Source organism: Phaethon aethereus (assembly GCF_964289735.1).
Source record: "Phaethon aethereus genome assembly, chromosome: 11".
Taxonomy (NCBI): domain Eukaryota; kingdom Metazoa; phylum Chordata; class Aves; order Phaethontiformes; family Phaethontidae; genus Phaethon; species Phaethon aethereus.
In genome coordinates, this window is record NC_138587.1 from 23,327,287 (window position 1) to 23,342,541 (window position 15,255).

The 15,255-nt window shown below is 46.9% G+C and overlaps 1 protein-coding gene across 1 annotated transcript in view; it reads left to right on the forward strand.

Annotated features, from left to right (window-relative positions):
* The window catches only part of FBLN2 (fibulin 2), a gene marked incomplete at its 3' end in the record, with an annotated part of 85,179 nt that extends 70,434 nt beyond the window's left edge, over positions 1-14,745 (forward strand). The window contains 6 exon segments of the mRNA XM_082004802.1: positions 816-944; positions 1,465-1,590; positions 2,241-2,357; positions 3,174-3,302; positions 13,915-14,038; positions 14,388-14,745. Of these exon segments, the coding sequence (XP_081860928.1) occupies positions 816-944; positions 1,465-1,590; positions 2,241-2,357; positions 3,174-3,302; positions 13,915-14,038; positions 14,388-14,745 (983 nt within the window).
* Between the last annotated feature and the right edge of the window lie 510 nt (positions 14,746-15,255).

Genomic DNA, 15,255 nt, shown 5'->3' on the forward strand with positions numbered 1-15,255 from the left:
TAGGAAGGAAGCAGGATCTGATGGCTTAGGAAATTACAGAACTCAGAATACTTGAAGAAATTCAAGTTTCTGAGGGTTAATCAGACTTTTTGATGCTTCTTGTCACAGATGGTGACAGGGATTTGTTAGATACTGATGAGCTATTTAGTCATGTTGCAAGTCTTGTAAATCAGCATGTATTGAAAACTCTCATCTTCATCTAAGAACTTTTAAAATGAGATTGGAAGTGATGCATGTGAGTGGAGCAGCAACTAATTTGTTGGTATTGGATTTTGGATGAGATGCCATGAGGAATATCAAAATGTGATTGAGGAAAGAAAAAAGATCAACATTGGGAAAGAGCACAAGGTAGACAGCAGAAGCAAGATTGAAAGGTCAACTGGAGATGAAAATAGCAATTGCTTTAATTGAAGGGATGAGCAGAATTTCTGGCTAGTTCTTGTTTTGCTTTAAACGGCTTGCCGTGACTCACGTAATGGCAGAACATCAGAATAGGGTGTTTAAATGTCACGGTTTGATCAGAATCAAAATGTGTTTACATTGAAATGCAGGCTATGCTGGGAAAGCTCCATTGCGGTTACAGTTACCATTTTCACTTTTAAGATAACATATTGCTTTTCAAAAGTTTGACCTAGAGATATGTAAAGCGGACTTTGAGAAGAGCACAGAGGGAAAAGCCGATATTCTTTGTTGTGTCCAGGGGACAACCCTAACAGTTTCTATTCCTGTTATTTAATGAATTTATTTTTTTGTCTTCGTAAACATTGATTTTCAGCAAACTATATTTAAGCTAATTGCTTTCTCTGGTTCTGCAGATGTGGATGAATGCCAAACTGGAGTACACCGTTGTGGCGAAGGGCAGATTTGTCACAATCTTCCTGGGGCTTATCGCTGTGACTGCAAGATGGGATATCAGTACGATGCATTCAGCAGAAGCTGCATTGGTATGTAAGGTGCAAGATGAGATGAAACAAATGATTGATTGAGCCTTAGACCTCAAGGCAGTATTTAGCACCACTGTAGTGTGCAGTTATTAGTTCTGCAATGCAGTGCCTCAAAAGATAATGGCATCGCCTCCAAAGCAGCTGTCGTTCAGTGCGACCGGCCATTTAGAGCTCTGCCACTCCGTGCTGTGATTTTGGACCAGGTGCCCTTGCTTTGGTTTAGCTGCAGGTTATCAGTTAAAGTCATCTGCAAAGTACTTTCCTACAGGTGACGCCTCTGCTGCTGTAGAAATTTATCTTTCTGAAGATTTCACAGCTTTTTTCGTAAGAGACTATGATAGAGCATTTTGTATTTTATTGCTACTGTGCACCAATTAAAGCACAAAGTCGGCATAAAACCTGAGGTTGCAGTGTTTCATGCTCTGCAAATCAATCTTTGACACTTTAAAATACCCTCCTGCATCTTATTTGATGCTCCTTGTTTCTGAGTTGATCGTATGTTTGCTTGTTATGCTGGCAGATATAAATGAGTGCTGGAATTACCCTGGACGCCTGTGTCAGCACACGTGTGAGAACACCCCTGGGTCCTACCACTGCACTTGTTCTTCTGGTTTCCGCTTGTCTTACGATGGGAAGCATTGTGAAGGTACCAGGCATTTTTTTCATGAAGAAGAAATTGCAGTGTGAATTAAGGGACTTTAGAGAAGGAGTTGAGGTGAAATATAAATACAGTAAACCCATGATTTATGTGTGCTCAAATTGGCAGATAGTCAATCGAATGCTCAGTCAGATGAGAGCCGACAAGTTTCTCCATTTTCTTCCTTTCCCTCATGCACTTTTTCCTTTCCTTACACATGAGAGAAAACGAGAACATAACTAAGTTAGAATAGGAAATGTTTCATTCAAATTTTAGTAACGATGAAACTTGGTACTGGCAAAACTGGAAAAAAATTATTTTGAATTGAATGGAAATTTTTTAAGTTCTCCATGATTTTTTTTATAAGGCAATGAAAACATATTTGTAACCAGCTGTAACATACAGGGTCTGAAACACCTGTTTGCGTGTGTATGTGTTTTCAGTTGGCATATACAGAAATGGAATTCAGGTGCAACAGACATCCTCACACTCCTTGGCATTCTGCCCGGGGAGCAGAAACATCTTCTCGGGACAAATTAGTCCATCCTTATTCACTCTGACCAGAAGGATCCAGTAGCTGTTCTCAGAGGCAAGAAATGATGGAAGATACTGTTCTGAACCAATGCGGCAATGTCTGTGGGTTTGTTTTTTGCATACAGATGTGAACGAATGCGATACTAGTCCCTGCAGCCAGGAGTGTGCCAATGTTTACGGTTCTTACCAGTGTTACTGCAGGCAAGGTTTCCAGCTGGCAGAAGATGGGCATTCTTGTAAAGGTAAGGCTGCTGCTTTCTCAGGTCAAGTTAAATACGTGTGTCCTCCTCAACAGTCCATGCTGTCTAACTCTTAGCAGCCCCTAACGCTGCAGTTGATGTCTGAGGATGGTTCTGAGTTACACCCTGCTGCAGAAGCTGCAAAAGGTAACTCCAGCTATTGGAAAATTCAGTTCATTTTCATGCCTCCTACTTGGGGCTGGAATACACTTGTGTGACTGTAGAACCAGTGAAGTTACTGTTTCATGGGGCTAGAGCTTATGACTAAAAAAATTAGGAGGGAAGATTTATTTACCTATATTGCATCAATAAAAGCCTCCGCTCAGGCACAGTTGAGTGAAGGCTTGCTCTAACTTCTGCTGGTGGTGGGTGAATTAGGAGTGATCAGACTGGAGAAAGGAAGGGTTTTACCTGTTTTCTTGAAGTTACCAATACCGACACATACTTTGGAGAGTCTCTATTTAAGAAACAGTGGAGAAACCCACGTTCTTCCTAGCACAGGGAAGCCCCCAAAGCAATCCTAGAAGAATTGCAGGGGTACCAGAGAGAGTTTTTCAAACTCACATGTGCCCTAGACTTACTGTTCTTTTCCATAAGTACTTGCAACCAGTATTTTTGGCAGCAGTCTTGCGTTCAGCATTTCAGAAAGCACCATCTCCTAGAGCAATGTCAAACTTTCATGGTTGTGTTCTTGTTCAAGAATATATTATAAATGCATCAGATAAGAATTTCCTTGTGTTCTACAGCCTCCCTTTTCAGATTTCTGTTTTTCTTTTTTTCATTATGTTTGTAATTGTGTGTTGTTTTTTTTTTCCCCAGATATCGATGAGTGCACACAAAGTGCAGGCATTCTTTGTACTTTCCGCTGCGTGAATGTTCCTGGCAGTTATCAGTGTGCTTGTCCTGAGCAGGGATATACCATGGCAGCAAATGGAAGAACCTGTCGAGGTAATGATGAGTTTAGGAACTGAAGGGATTATATCACGAAACTTTAATCCTTGGAATGATCTGAGCCGTTATGGTTATTCAATCAAGTCTCCATTTTTTATATTAGTCACTGTTAAAAAAGCCAGTGTTTGACAAAGTTGCCAAATATTGCTCTCTGTAATGTCAGCTGTGTGCTCTGTTAGAAAATGTACTGTGGCAACTCAGCTGTCAGTGTGAGCTAATTGTTTAAACGAATTCCTAAGGGAGCCCACTTCGTCATTCAGAGTGGAGCACTTGATTACTGGCATGAGCTGTATGTGCACCTTGGCACAGCAGTAAGCTATCTGGATTTTCAGAAGTGCCAGATGTAGAAATCCATGGCTTCACTATGAGTTACAGTTTCCTGCCCTAGAAAACGGGGCAGGGTGGGGGTGGATGGGGGAGCTGTAATGGGCATTTGGGCATCCTGAAGTCTGCCACCTTAGCTTAAGTATGTTGACATTAGTAAATATTAGCATGAATGACATGTATCCTCCCCACACACACCCCTTTTCCTCAGAATGATAGAAATGTCTTCTGGGTGTCTGGTGTTCTTCATCTGGTGCACAGCTGTCTGCTTTTGAAGTAAAAATCCCCCATTTCCAAGGGATGCACTGGCTGTGTAATGATGATTGAAGATCTGATTACCTTTACGTACTCTACATGCATTCCTGTGGTCGGTTACTCTAACTACCAGGCATTTCCTGCTCTTAGTTTTTCAGGAACCCTTCACATAACTTTTGGTTATATATCTCCTTAAATTCTCTTCTCAGTGGTAACTGCAGTGTATTTACACTGTGTAAATCATGAACGGCATGAGCATACTTGATCCTGACTTTGAGCAGAGAAACAGACTAAATGACAATAAAAAATTTTTTAAAAGATTTTAAAAAACCTTTTTTTAAAAAAAGTGTCTTTTTAAGTATGAATGCAGTTATATCCATGTGCATTTAAATTCTTACGTAAAAAGTCACCTTTAGAAAACTGCAGCTATGACTTTCCTCGGGTTTTATTTGTTGTTGGTTTTTTTTTCCTGCAGACTTTGAGTGCTGGCATGTTTGCTAGTTGCCACCTCTGCCAGTGGTGAGATTTGAACTGAGGCTGTCTTCCCGAGTTTATTAATAGTGTGAGTCGCTGTGTTAATGTCTTGGTTTAGCCCAGCTCCGGGCCAAACGCTAGACATTGCTCTATCCCCGCAGAGCTCCCCCTCAGCTGAGAAAGGGAAATGGGAGAAAGAAAGGAAACTCATGGGTTGAAATAGAAACAGATTTAATAAAACAACAAAACAAGTATTAATACTAAAGCAATATAAAGTACACAGAGTTATGCTCTGCCCAGATGGTGGTGGCGAGCCGGGCGCTCCCGGCCCCGAAGGCTGGTTGTGTTTGCCTTGGCGGGTGCGTGGAAGTGAGGTACAGTCAGTTCGCCAGGCCTGCCCACCCTTCTGTTTCAGCCCTCGTCCTCCATACCACAGAGTTTTCAGCTCTTTGACTTGTTCAATTGCAGCACATGTTTCACGTTCATGGATAACCTGTGCGATAGTGTCCATGGTCAAATCCACCCCTCGGTCACAAGTCCATCTATATGTTGAATCTCTTCCTTGATGGCCTGAGGTGTCATGGGCCCAGTGAGCCAAAAATAATTCACCCTCCTGTTGCCAGTCCAGGTCTACTTGAGACACTTTAACTGTAGCAGCCCAATCCACCTCCTGGTTGTTTTGATCTTCCTCAGTAGCCCGACTCTTGGGTACATGGGCATCTACATGACGTACCTTTACAACCAGCTTCTCCAGTCGGGCAGCAGTATCTTGCCACAATGGACCAGCCCAAATGGGTTTCCCCTGCGCTGCCAATTGTTTTGCTTCCATTGCTTTAACCACCCCCCCGCCCCCGGGGCAATTGCCACCATCCATGAGTCAGTCTAGAGATAAAGTACTGGCCATTTTTCTCGTTCAGCAATATCTAAAGCCAGCTGGATGGCTTTCACCTCTGCAAACTGACTCGATTCACCTTCTCCTTCAGTAGCTTCTGCAACTCGTCATGTGGGACTCCGCACAGCAGCCTTCTGTCTTGTCTGCTTTCCTACAATACGACAGATTCCATCAGTGAACAAAGCATGTCGCTTCCCATTCTCTGATAATTTATTGTGTGGTGGGGCCTTTTCAGTGCACATCACCTCCGCCTCTGGTGACACTCCAAAATCTTTGCCTTCTGGCCAGTCCACGATCACCTCCAAAATTCCTGGATGACTGGAGTTCCCTATGCAAGCCCACTGAGTGATCAATGCGATGCACTTACTCCACGTGGCATCAGTTGCGTGATGTGTGGATGGGGTCTTCCCTTTAAACATCCAGTTCAATACTGGCAATCGAGGTGCCAGGAGGAGCTGTGGTTCAATACCAGTTACTTCCAAAGCAACTTGAACTTTATATGCTGCCAGTATCTCTTTTTCAGTTGGGGTATAGCGGGCCTCAGACCCTCTATATCCTTGCCTCTAAAACCCTACGGGTCAACCTCAAGTCTCCCCTGTTGCTTTCTGGCAGATGCTCCAGGTGAGGCCATTCTCCCTGGCCATGGTGTAAAGCACATTTTTAACATCTTGCCCTGTCTGGACTTGCCCAAGGGCTACTGCATGAACAGTCTCCTACTTAATTTGTCCAGAGGCTGGTCATTGCTCAGGGCCCCATTTAAAATCATTCCTCTTTGGAGCCACTTCACAGAGAGGGCTCACAATCTGACTGTAATCTGAAATATGCGTTCTCCAAAACCCCACAATGCCCGAGAAAGTCTGTGTCTCTTTTTTGTTAGTTGGTGGAGATACAGTGGTTATTTTATTAATCGCATCCATTGGGATCTGCTGACACCCTTGTGCCATTTTACTCCTAAAAACTGGATCTCCTGTGCACGTCCCTTGACCTTACCTCATTTGATGGAAAAACCGGCCTTCAGAAGGATTTCAATTTCCTTCCCTTTCTCAAAAACAACTTCTGCTGTGTTGCCCCATACGATGATGATGTCATCAATGCATTGCAGGTGTTCTGGAGCTCCACCCTGCTCCAGTGCAGTCTGGGTCAGCCCATGGCAAATGGCAGGGCTGTGTTTCCACCCCCGGGGCAGTCGGTTCCAGGTGCACTGGATGCCCCCTCAGGTGAAGGCAAACTGTGGCTTGCACTCCGCCGCCAAAGGAGTGGAGAAACCTGCATTAGCAATACTAGCTGTGGCGTGCCACTTGGCTGCCTTTGACTCCAGCTCCTACTGAAGTTCTAGCATGTCCGGCATGGCAGCACGCTGGCGGTGTGACTTCATTCAGGCCATGATGGTCTACTGTCAGTCTCCACTCTCCATTAGACTTTCGCACTGGCCGTATGGAGCTGTTAAAGGGTGAGCGAGTCTTGCTGATCACTCCTTGGCTCTCCAGCCGACGAATCAGCTCATGGATGGGGATCAGGGAGTCTCTGTTGGTGCGGTATTGCCGCCGGTGCACTGTTGTGGTAGCGATCGGCACCCGTTGTTCTTCAACCCTCAGCAACCCCACAGCAGAAGGGTCCTCTGAGAGAGCAGGCAAGGTGGACAGCTGTTTCATTTCCTCTGTCTCCACAGCTGCTACAACAAAAGCCCACCGGTACCCTTTTGGGTCCTTCAACTACCCTCTCCTGAGGCAGTCTATGCCCAGGATGCACGGAGCCTCGGGCCAGTCACAGTGGGGTGCTTCTGCTCACTTCGGCCTCCAGTCAGCTGTTGGGATGCCCCTGTCACTCCGGAAATACAGATGGGTTCTGCCCCTTTATAGTTTGATGGGATTAGGGTACATTGTGCACCAGTGTGCACTAGAGCCTTATACTCCAGAGCCTTATACTCCTGTGGGTCTGATGTGCCAGGCCATCAAAGCCACACAGTCCAATAAACCTGGTTGTCCCTCCTCCACCTGGCTGGAGGCAGGGCCCCTATAATTTTGAGTATGGTGCCCGTTATTGATATATGGGTTTGAGGGCATTGTGTGGATTTGAGCCCCATCCCCCTTGCTCACATACTGTAAATAGGGATTCGAAGCCCATCTGTGCTGTCTGGGGAGCTGCCCACTGGAAACTGGAGCAGCAATTTTCCTGGAAGAACCCCCTTTTGTGATTGTTCTGTGTTGCAACTCACATATGTGTGCCTATAAAGCCGAGGTAGGTTTCCCATCCCAGTTTCTCAGGTTCTCTCCATGGTCACGCAGGTAAGACCACCGGGTGCCTCATGGTCTGTACTGTCCCTCCTGAGCAGGTCTCGCAGGGGAATGCTTTCTCCTGATGGCGAGACACTCGTAGGTACAAGTGGGGAGTGGTACCTATCCTTGGTCTGGGACAATTTTTCCAACACTTTACCGAGCAGTTTTGTGGAGTTGTCAGATGGTGTTTCTAAACCTGAGACGCCAGCCCACGGGGAGGGAGAGGGGCTGTTTGCATGTTGCTGCCTTCGATTATCTCTGTCACCCATTGTTGGTGTGTTGTTGTTGTCTTTCCAGATAAATAATGCTAACGTGTTGACACACAATGGTGGCGCGCTCCATAACCACTTGCGCCACGCTCCAGTAACTCTGAGCGCATCTGTGTCTTGTGGTGTCTGCGGGTTGTCCAGGTCAGCAAAAATCAGCTCATGCACAGCTATTTCCCTCAGATTCTTAACACCTCTTTCAACGTTTGTCCACTTGTCTGAGTGACACACGATATCATCCCTAACGGGATACCTGTTCTTCACGCTTAGCAGGAGTCACCTCCAGAGAGTGAGGGAATCACAGAATCACTAGGTTGGAAAGGACCTTCAAGATCATCAAGTCCAACCATTAATCCAGCACCACCATGTCCCCTAAACCATGTCCTGAAGTGCCACATCCACACATTTTTTGAACACTTCCAGAGATGGCGACTCTACCACCTCCCTGGGCAGCCTGTTCCAATGTCTGACCACTCTCTCAGTGAAGAAATTTTTCCTAATATCCAATCTAAACCTCCCCCAGTGCAACTTGAGGCCATTTCCTCTTGTCCTATCACTAGTTACTTGGGAGAAGAGACCAACACCCTCGTCGCCACAACCCCCTTTCAGGTAGTTGTAGAGAGCGATAAGGTCTCCTCTCAGTCTCCTCTTCCCCAGACTAAACAACCCCAGTTCCCTCAGCCGCTCCTCATAAGACTTGTGCTCCAGACCCCTCACCATCTTCGTTGCCCTTCTCTGGACACGCTCCAGCACCTCAACATCCTTCTTGTAGTGAGGGGCCCAAAACTGAACACAGTATTCAAGGTGCGGCCTCACCAGTGCCAAGTACAGGGGCACAATCACTTCCCTACTCCTGCTGGCCACACTATTCCTGATACAGGCCAGGACACTGTTGGCCTTCTTGGCCACCTGGGCACACTGCCGGCTCATGTTCAGCCGGCTGTCAACCAGCACCCCCAGGTCCCTTTCGGCCGGGCTGCTCTCTAGCCACTCCTCCCCAAGCCTGTAGCATTGCATGGGGTTGTTGTGGCCAAAGTGCAAGACCCTGCACTTGGCCTTATTAAACCTCATACAGTTGGCCTCTGCCCATCAATCCAGCCTGTCCAGATCCTTCTGCAGAGCCCTCCTACCCTCCAGCAGATCAACACTCCCACCCAACTAGGTGTCATCTGCAAACTTACTGAGGGAGCACTCAATTCCCTCATCCAGATCATCAATAAAGATATTGAACAAGACTGGCCCCAGAACCGAGCCCTGGGGAACACCGCTTGTGACCGGCCGCCAGCCAGATTTAACGCCGTTCACCACAACTCTCTGGGCTCGGCCATCACCCAGTTCCTCACCCAGCGAAGAGTAAACTTGTCTAAGCCACGAGCCGCCAGTTTCTCCAGGAGAATGCTGTGGGAGACGCTGTGAAAGGCTTTACTAAAGTCCAGGTAGACAACGTCCACAGTCTTTCCCTCATCCACTAGGCGGGTCACCTGGTCATAGAAGGAGATCAGGTTGGTCAAGCAGGACCTGCCTTTCTTGTGCGTCTTTTCCAAGACCCCAGTCAATACCCACTTCTGTAGCCATCGATCCCAACTGCTTAGCTTCTCTACCCTCCTACTCCAAACCATCAGCCCCGTTATCCCAGCATCGGAGTAACCAAGTAACAAGTTGCTTGCCTTCGTGACGGCCATAATCTTTACATATATCTCGCAGCTCACTTAGGGGTAGAGGTCGAGCGGTTACTTCTGGTTCTCCCTCCTGTGATGGCCCTGATGAGCCATCACGACCTGTTCTATTTCTGTATTTCTTCTTCTATACAGGGGCAACTGACACTGGCATGGACTGATTGTCAGGGTTGGCTGCAATGCTTGTCGCCAAGGTCTGGGTAGTAGCAGGGATTGTCATCTGGACTTGAGCAGTCACAGTACTTGCTGCAGAAGTTTGCGTAGCTGCTGGGGTGGCTGTGGTGTCTACTGTGGGGGCTGGAGCAGCTGCATAGAACCAATATCTATACCAATCTTTTCCTCTGAACCAGACCAAAGATGTAACACGTAAAAAACCCAACATGATGTTGTATGGTGATGGAAACATCCCAAGAGTATTCTCAAAATTCTCAAAAACTATTGCCTGAGCGTACGAAATGAAACAGAAGGTGTAATTATAAAGTCCACTACAAGGCTCCTGAAGTATGCAGATGAAGGCTCCACTGCACCTTCGGTTAAAATCTCCACTTACAAAAGAATTTATGATACTGCAGGCTAGCACCAAAGAACGTAGCAAAGCGACACCTTTAACCCCACGCCCAGGAGCCATAAACTGCACACAACCAACAACAAGCACTGGTGAGGCTGCCCACAGCTCCAGAAGCAGCTCTGAAAACACATACCAGAGAATTCCACCCAGAGACAGTTCTGCCCCCACCCACATGACAAATGCTTGTAATAAATCTGGTCAAATCTGTTAAAACCTCAACCCTTCAAGACTCTCAGGATAAAAACCTGCTGCTCTCCCAGGTGAGCTATTTTATGCTGAGTGCCCAATAACCTGTTCCTGGGTAAATTGTGCATGTTGGGTGCCAATTAAAATTGTCTTGGTTTAGCCACCTTCGGGCTAAACGCTAGCAATTGCTCTATCCCCCCACATCCTCTCTCAGCTGAGAAAGGGAAATGGGGGAAAGAAAGGAAACTTGTGGGTTGAAAAAGAAACATATTTAGTAAAACAATAACGCTAGTATTAATACAAAAGCAATATGAAGTACACAGAGTTATGCTCAGCCCAGACGGTGGTGGCGAGCCGGGCGCTCCCAGCTCCGAAGGCTGGCCGGCAACCCTGCGAGCGGCACAGCTGTGGCCGTGGAGAGCACGCGCCGTTCCCGGCAGGCTCCCCGGCTGACGGCGAGCGCGGCGTTCCTGGTTCGGAACGCTTCTGCTGGCCAGCCCGGCTCAGCTGCCTCGGCCTCCGTTGCTCCCAGCTTTAGCACCCGGCCGTCTCGAGACTGCGAGAGGCCTTGGCCTCTATGGAAACCCGCATGCCATGGCGGGCCGTGAGCTAAAGCGGCTGATCAGCTTTGTTCTCGCAGTAACGGGGGCTGCAGCCTCCTTAGAAATGCAACTTTCCCAGGCAGAAAACTGATTTTAGGATTCCATCCCAGCAAAACCAGGACGGTTAATCAGCCAGCATGGCTCTCCACAGCCAGAGGCACCCCATGTGCTCCAAGGTGCTGGGGGTGAAGGAAAAACTTTTGCCACGTGGACCTATGGATCGCACTTGCGTTGTTTGCGTGGCGTGAAATCCTCCCTGCGCGCTCACCCTGTGCGGGGCGGGTTCCTATCGCATAGACTAGCCCTGCTAAGCGAGCTCTCCAGGAACACTTGGAAAAGCTTTTCCAAGTACCTGTGCCACCTGGCAGGTGCGCCCCGCTTCGAGGGTGAGGTTGGTCTACTTGCAAAACGTAGCACGCATGCGGCAGCTCTGCGCACGGCTGGGTAAACTGGCATGTAGTCAGGTGCTGGAAGGAACCCCCGAGTACATGCCATTTTTTTGAGCTCTGCAAGTGTGTAGCTACAAGTTTGGGCAGGCTTATATGTTGAGGTCTCTGAAAACGTGCTCAGAGAAACAGTCTGAATTGATGTCGGCTGCACGAACCTCAAGATGACTATGTTGGTTTCTACCAGCTAAAGATCTGGGCTCCAGCTGCTCGTCGTCTGACCAGTCCTTAAGAGTTACTGCTGGTACGCTCTTTGTACCTTTTATTTTTTTTCAAACAGACAAGTTATATCTTGTGTAATAGTGTCTCAACATATGGATCTTTTTGGAGAAACCGCCTGTGGTATTTTGCAGCACAGCCAAACTGGTGAGGTGAGCGCTTTCGTGGCAACGGTCGCAATACGGAGGAAATTTTCGTTTCACCTAGGGGCGCTTGTGAGAATCAGCAAGGGATTTAATTCACTTTGATTCTCCCCTACTTCCTATTGCATACGTTTCTTTGCAAGACTTTTAAACCAGTCAGTTCTGCATATGAGATCAGTTCCCATCCCAGGGGAACGGAGGGGGTGGGACGTTAAAGTTTTCCTCTAAGAGTCTCTCTCCTCTGTGACAACTGGCAGAACTGCAGCACCCTACACGGTCCACGTGGTTTGTCTGTTAGCATTTATTTCATTTTAAAGCCTCCGTGCGTTGTCTAGACATTTGGGAGTACACAATGTGACTGTGGGATCCTTGCCAATATTTTCTGCTCAAGCTGGATCCTTGTTATTGCATCTGGTTTTCAGCATTTTAAGGTCCATGGCTTGGGCTTGTGCATATGTATTATTTAGGTAACCATGTTTATGCTCTACGCCATAAAGTGTCTTTGAGTTTTAAATGTTCCTTTTTGTCTTCTGCAACATTACTTCTCATTATGATGACTATGATTCTATGATTATGGGGGTAATATTTACATTTAACTTAAATTTTCAAACATGCATGCCTTGTTCTAAAGCGTTGTTCTTAAGTTCCCATATTTCATAATAGTCTGGTGGAGTTTACGTCTCCTGGATTGCGCAGCTGGACAGCAGTGGCTGCTTTGCTTTGTATTTGCTTTAACCCAGAGCAACCTTCATGCGTAGGTAAATTCTCCTGACACAGCCCCGCTCTCTCAACTCTCAAAAAGCCAGCGAGAAGGTCCTGTTGGTTTCTAGCGTGGGTTGGTTATATTCTGCTGAGGTTTGTTTGTTCCTGAAGGGATAGCTTTTGCCACAGTAGGCTGTAAATAGCTAACGTGTAGGCAGACGTAGGGCGTCACTCCATCCGTTACGTGGGTTTGCTCGGGAGGGGAAGGCTGCTCTGCAGCCGGTGGCGGGGGGAATGTTCTTTAGCGTGGGATACGCGGACGTTTTACAGCCTTGCCCGTGAGCCGTCGTGATCACACGCGTGTTATGCAGCGCGTGAGCCGTTTATAGCGGCGGCCACCTTTCATCACGGGCTGCCCCTCGTGCTCCTGCGCGTGCGCACGGTGCCTACGCCGTGCACAAGCCCGAGCGCACGCTCTGCTCTTTGAAACCAGTTAGATGCTTCCCCCAGCTGCTGAGCTTATCACACGTGCACTGTGCTCACGTGCTGAACAGCTTGTTTAGAAACGCCAGCCGGGACATGGGCTAGCTTCAGGAAACGATTTAAAAAGTCTCTTCAATCAGAACAGCCGTGGAAAGCTTGCACAGCAGCTGTGGGAAGGACAGGTTGGCTGGTCTGAGAAGTTTAGGGTTCTGCTGCCTTAGGCTACTGCTATCTGGTTATTTTGTTCTGTTTCCTTTCAGCCTAGTTTATAATATCACTTACAACACATCTCTGACACCTCGGGAGCAAGGGAAAATATGACAGCACAGGTGCTTCTCTCTAGATGTTCACGTTTGGTTTTGTTTTATTGCGGTGGGAAGTGGCGAGACAGGAGGATCTGGGGGGAAAAAACCCCTTCTTGTGTTAATTCTCCACTGGAAATTAAACCCTTGTGCTGCCTCAGATGTGTTTGGAATGAGAATAACTAGGTTCACAGGAGCGTGCAAATGTTTGCAAACTACAGATAAAGAAAGAAACTTCCCCTGCGGTAGAAGGCCAGACCTGGCCACGCGCTGGGTGGCTGCAGCTGGCCACACAGTTTGCCAAGCAGGGGAAGGACTATCCCACAGCATGAAAAGGGTCAAAAAGCTGCTTGTAGGGAAGAGTGGGCTCCCGTGTTTGTTGCACACGCTGCTGAGTGGTACTGTCCTCTCCTATCAACTGGTAATGTCACGGAAGGAAAGACATACAAATTTTAGCAGAATTAGAATCAACGTGATTTACCCCGTCACTCCAAATGCCCAAAGGTGTCTGTGCGCAGAGACGAGCCGGATGCTCCTCTCCTGAATGTGCGTTTCACGCCCCGTGCGTTTCCTCCGGGGATCTCGCAGCGCCGGTCTGCAGGCATGGGTGCTGACACGGTGACACGCAGAACTGAGCGGTGAAAACAAGAGCCCTCAGCCTGCAGAGCCGAACCCACAGACTCCTGTTGCTTCTCATGCACTTAGAGTCTCATAAGCGTATTACAGCCCATAAATTGTGATTACATCTTATTTTTGAACTTAGCATGTCTTTTTCCTTGTGTTTCTTCTTGTTAGATATCGACGAATGTGCAATAGGGACCCATAACTGTTCAGCTGCAGAGACTTGCTATAACATCCAGGGCAGCTTCCGCTGCCTGTCCTTCGAGTGCCCTTCCAACTACCGCAAAGTATCCGACATGTGAGTACCGCCATCGCCGCAAAGCCGGATTGTGCTGTCAGTGCTGAATCACAGGCTCCTCTTCCAAGCTCTGTGCTGCTTGCAGTGTGACTCTGGCTCTTTCTTCATCGTGGAGCTTCCCAACGCAGCTCTCCGTGTCCGTAATCCTTTTCTTACACTGTTGTACTCTGACAATGGTATAATTTAAAAATGCTTTATGGGCACTGTAAAAGCAGAAGCAGCAGCTGGTAGTTACACAGCTGAAGTTTGGGCCTCCTGTTTGTCTAATACTTTTGCAATACTCTGAAATATGTATATTTTCACTTGCAATTACACAGACACTGAATGTGCTTCATTTCTCCTCTCTTAGGAGGTGTGAACGGATCAGTTGTTTTAATTATCTGGACTGCCAAAATACCCCGGTGCGCATTACCTACTACCAGCTGAACTTCCAGACCAATATCGTGGTCCCAGCTCATATTTTCCGTATTGGACCATCGCCTGCCTATGCTGGAGACAACATAATCCTTACTATCAACAAGGGAAATGAAGAAAACTACTTCAGCACTCGAAGGCTGAACTCGTACACAGGCATTGTCTATCTTCAGCGACAAGTGAAAGAGCCTAAAGACTTTTTGTTAGATGTTGAAATGAAACTGTGGCGTCAGGGAACATACACTACTTTTCTTGCCAAAATTTACATTTTCATCACAGCTCATGCGTACTGAAGCATGTATTGACGTTGGATTTTATTGGTGCTATGCTCTTTAACTGTTCTACCAAAGCTTAATACTGTTGAACTGGCATTTAATGTATCTAGCCTTTATATTATTTTTCTATCATTGCTTTAAACTTTTTTTATTGGTTGTGTAAATTAAGTTAATTTTAATCTTTTGTTTTGTTTTGTTGTCTTATGCAATTCTTTACATCATCATTTGTCAATGAACGAAGGAAGGGTTAGAAAGGCAGCACATACATTGTGTTAAATGCTGGAACCTTTTCTTAGAAATTATTTTTCGGTTTAGTCACATCTGCAGGGTGTTGCACTAGGGAGAAAAGATGTTCACTTGGGAGTATTGGTTTTTGCCACTGAGGGGAAAAACCTTGAGCAATTTCTCTTTATTACAGAAACTTATGGTTTGGCTTAGCCACTGACTTCACTGAGTCATCTTCGCTGTGCTGAGATGCTGTGTCGATAGACCGTACATGTACACTGATGGTTAGCTCACCTCATATTA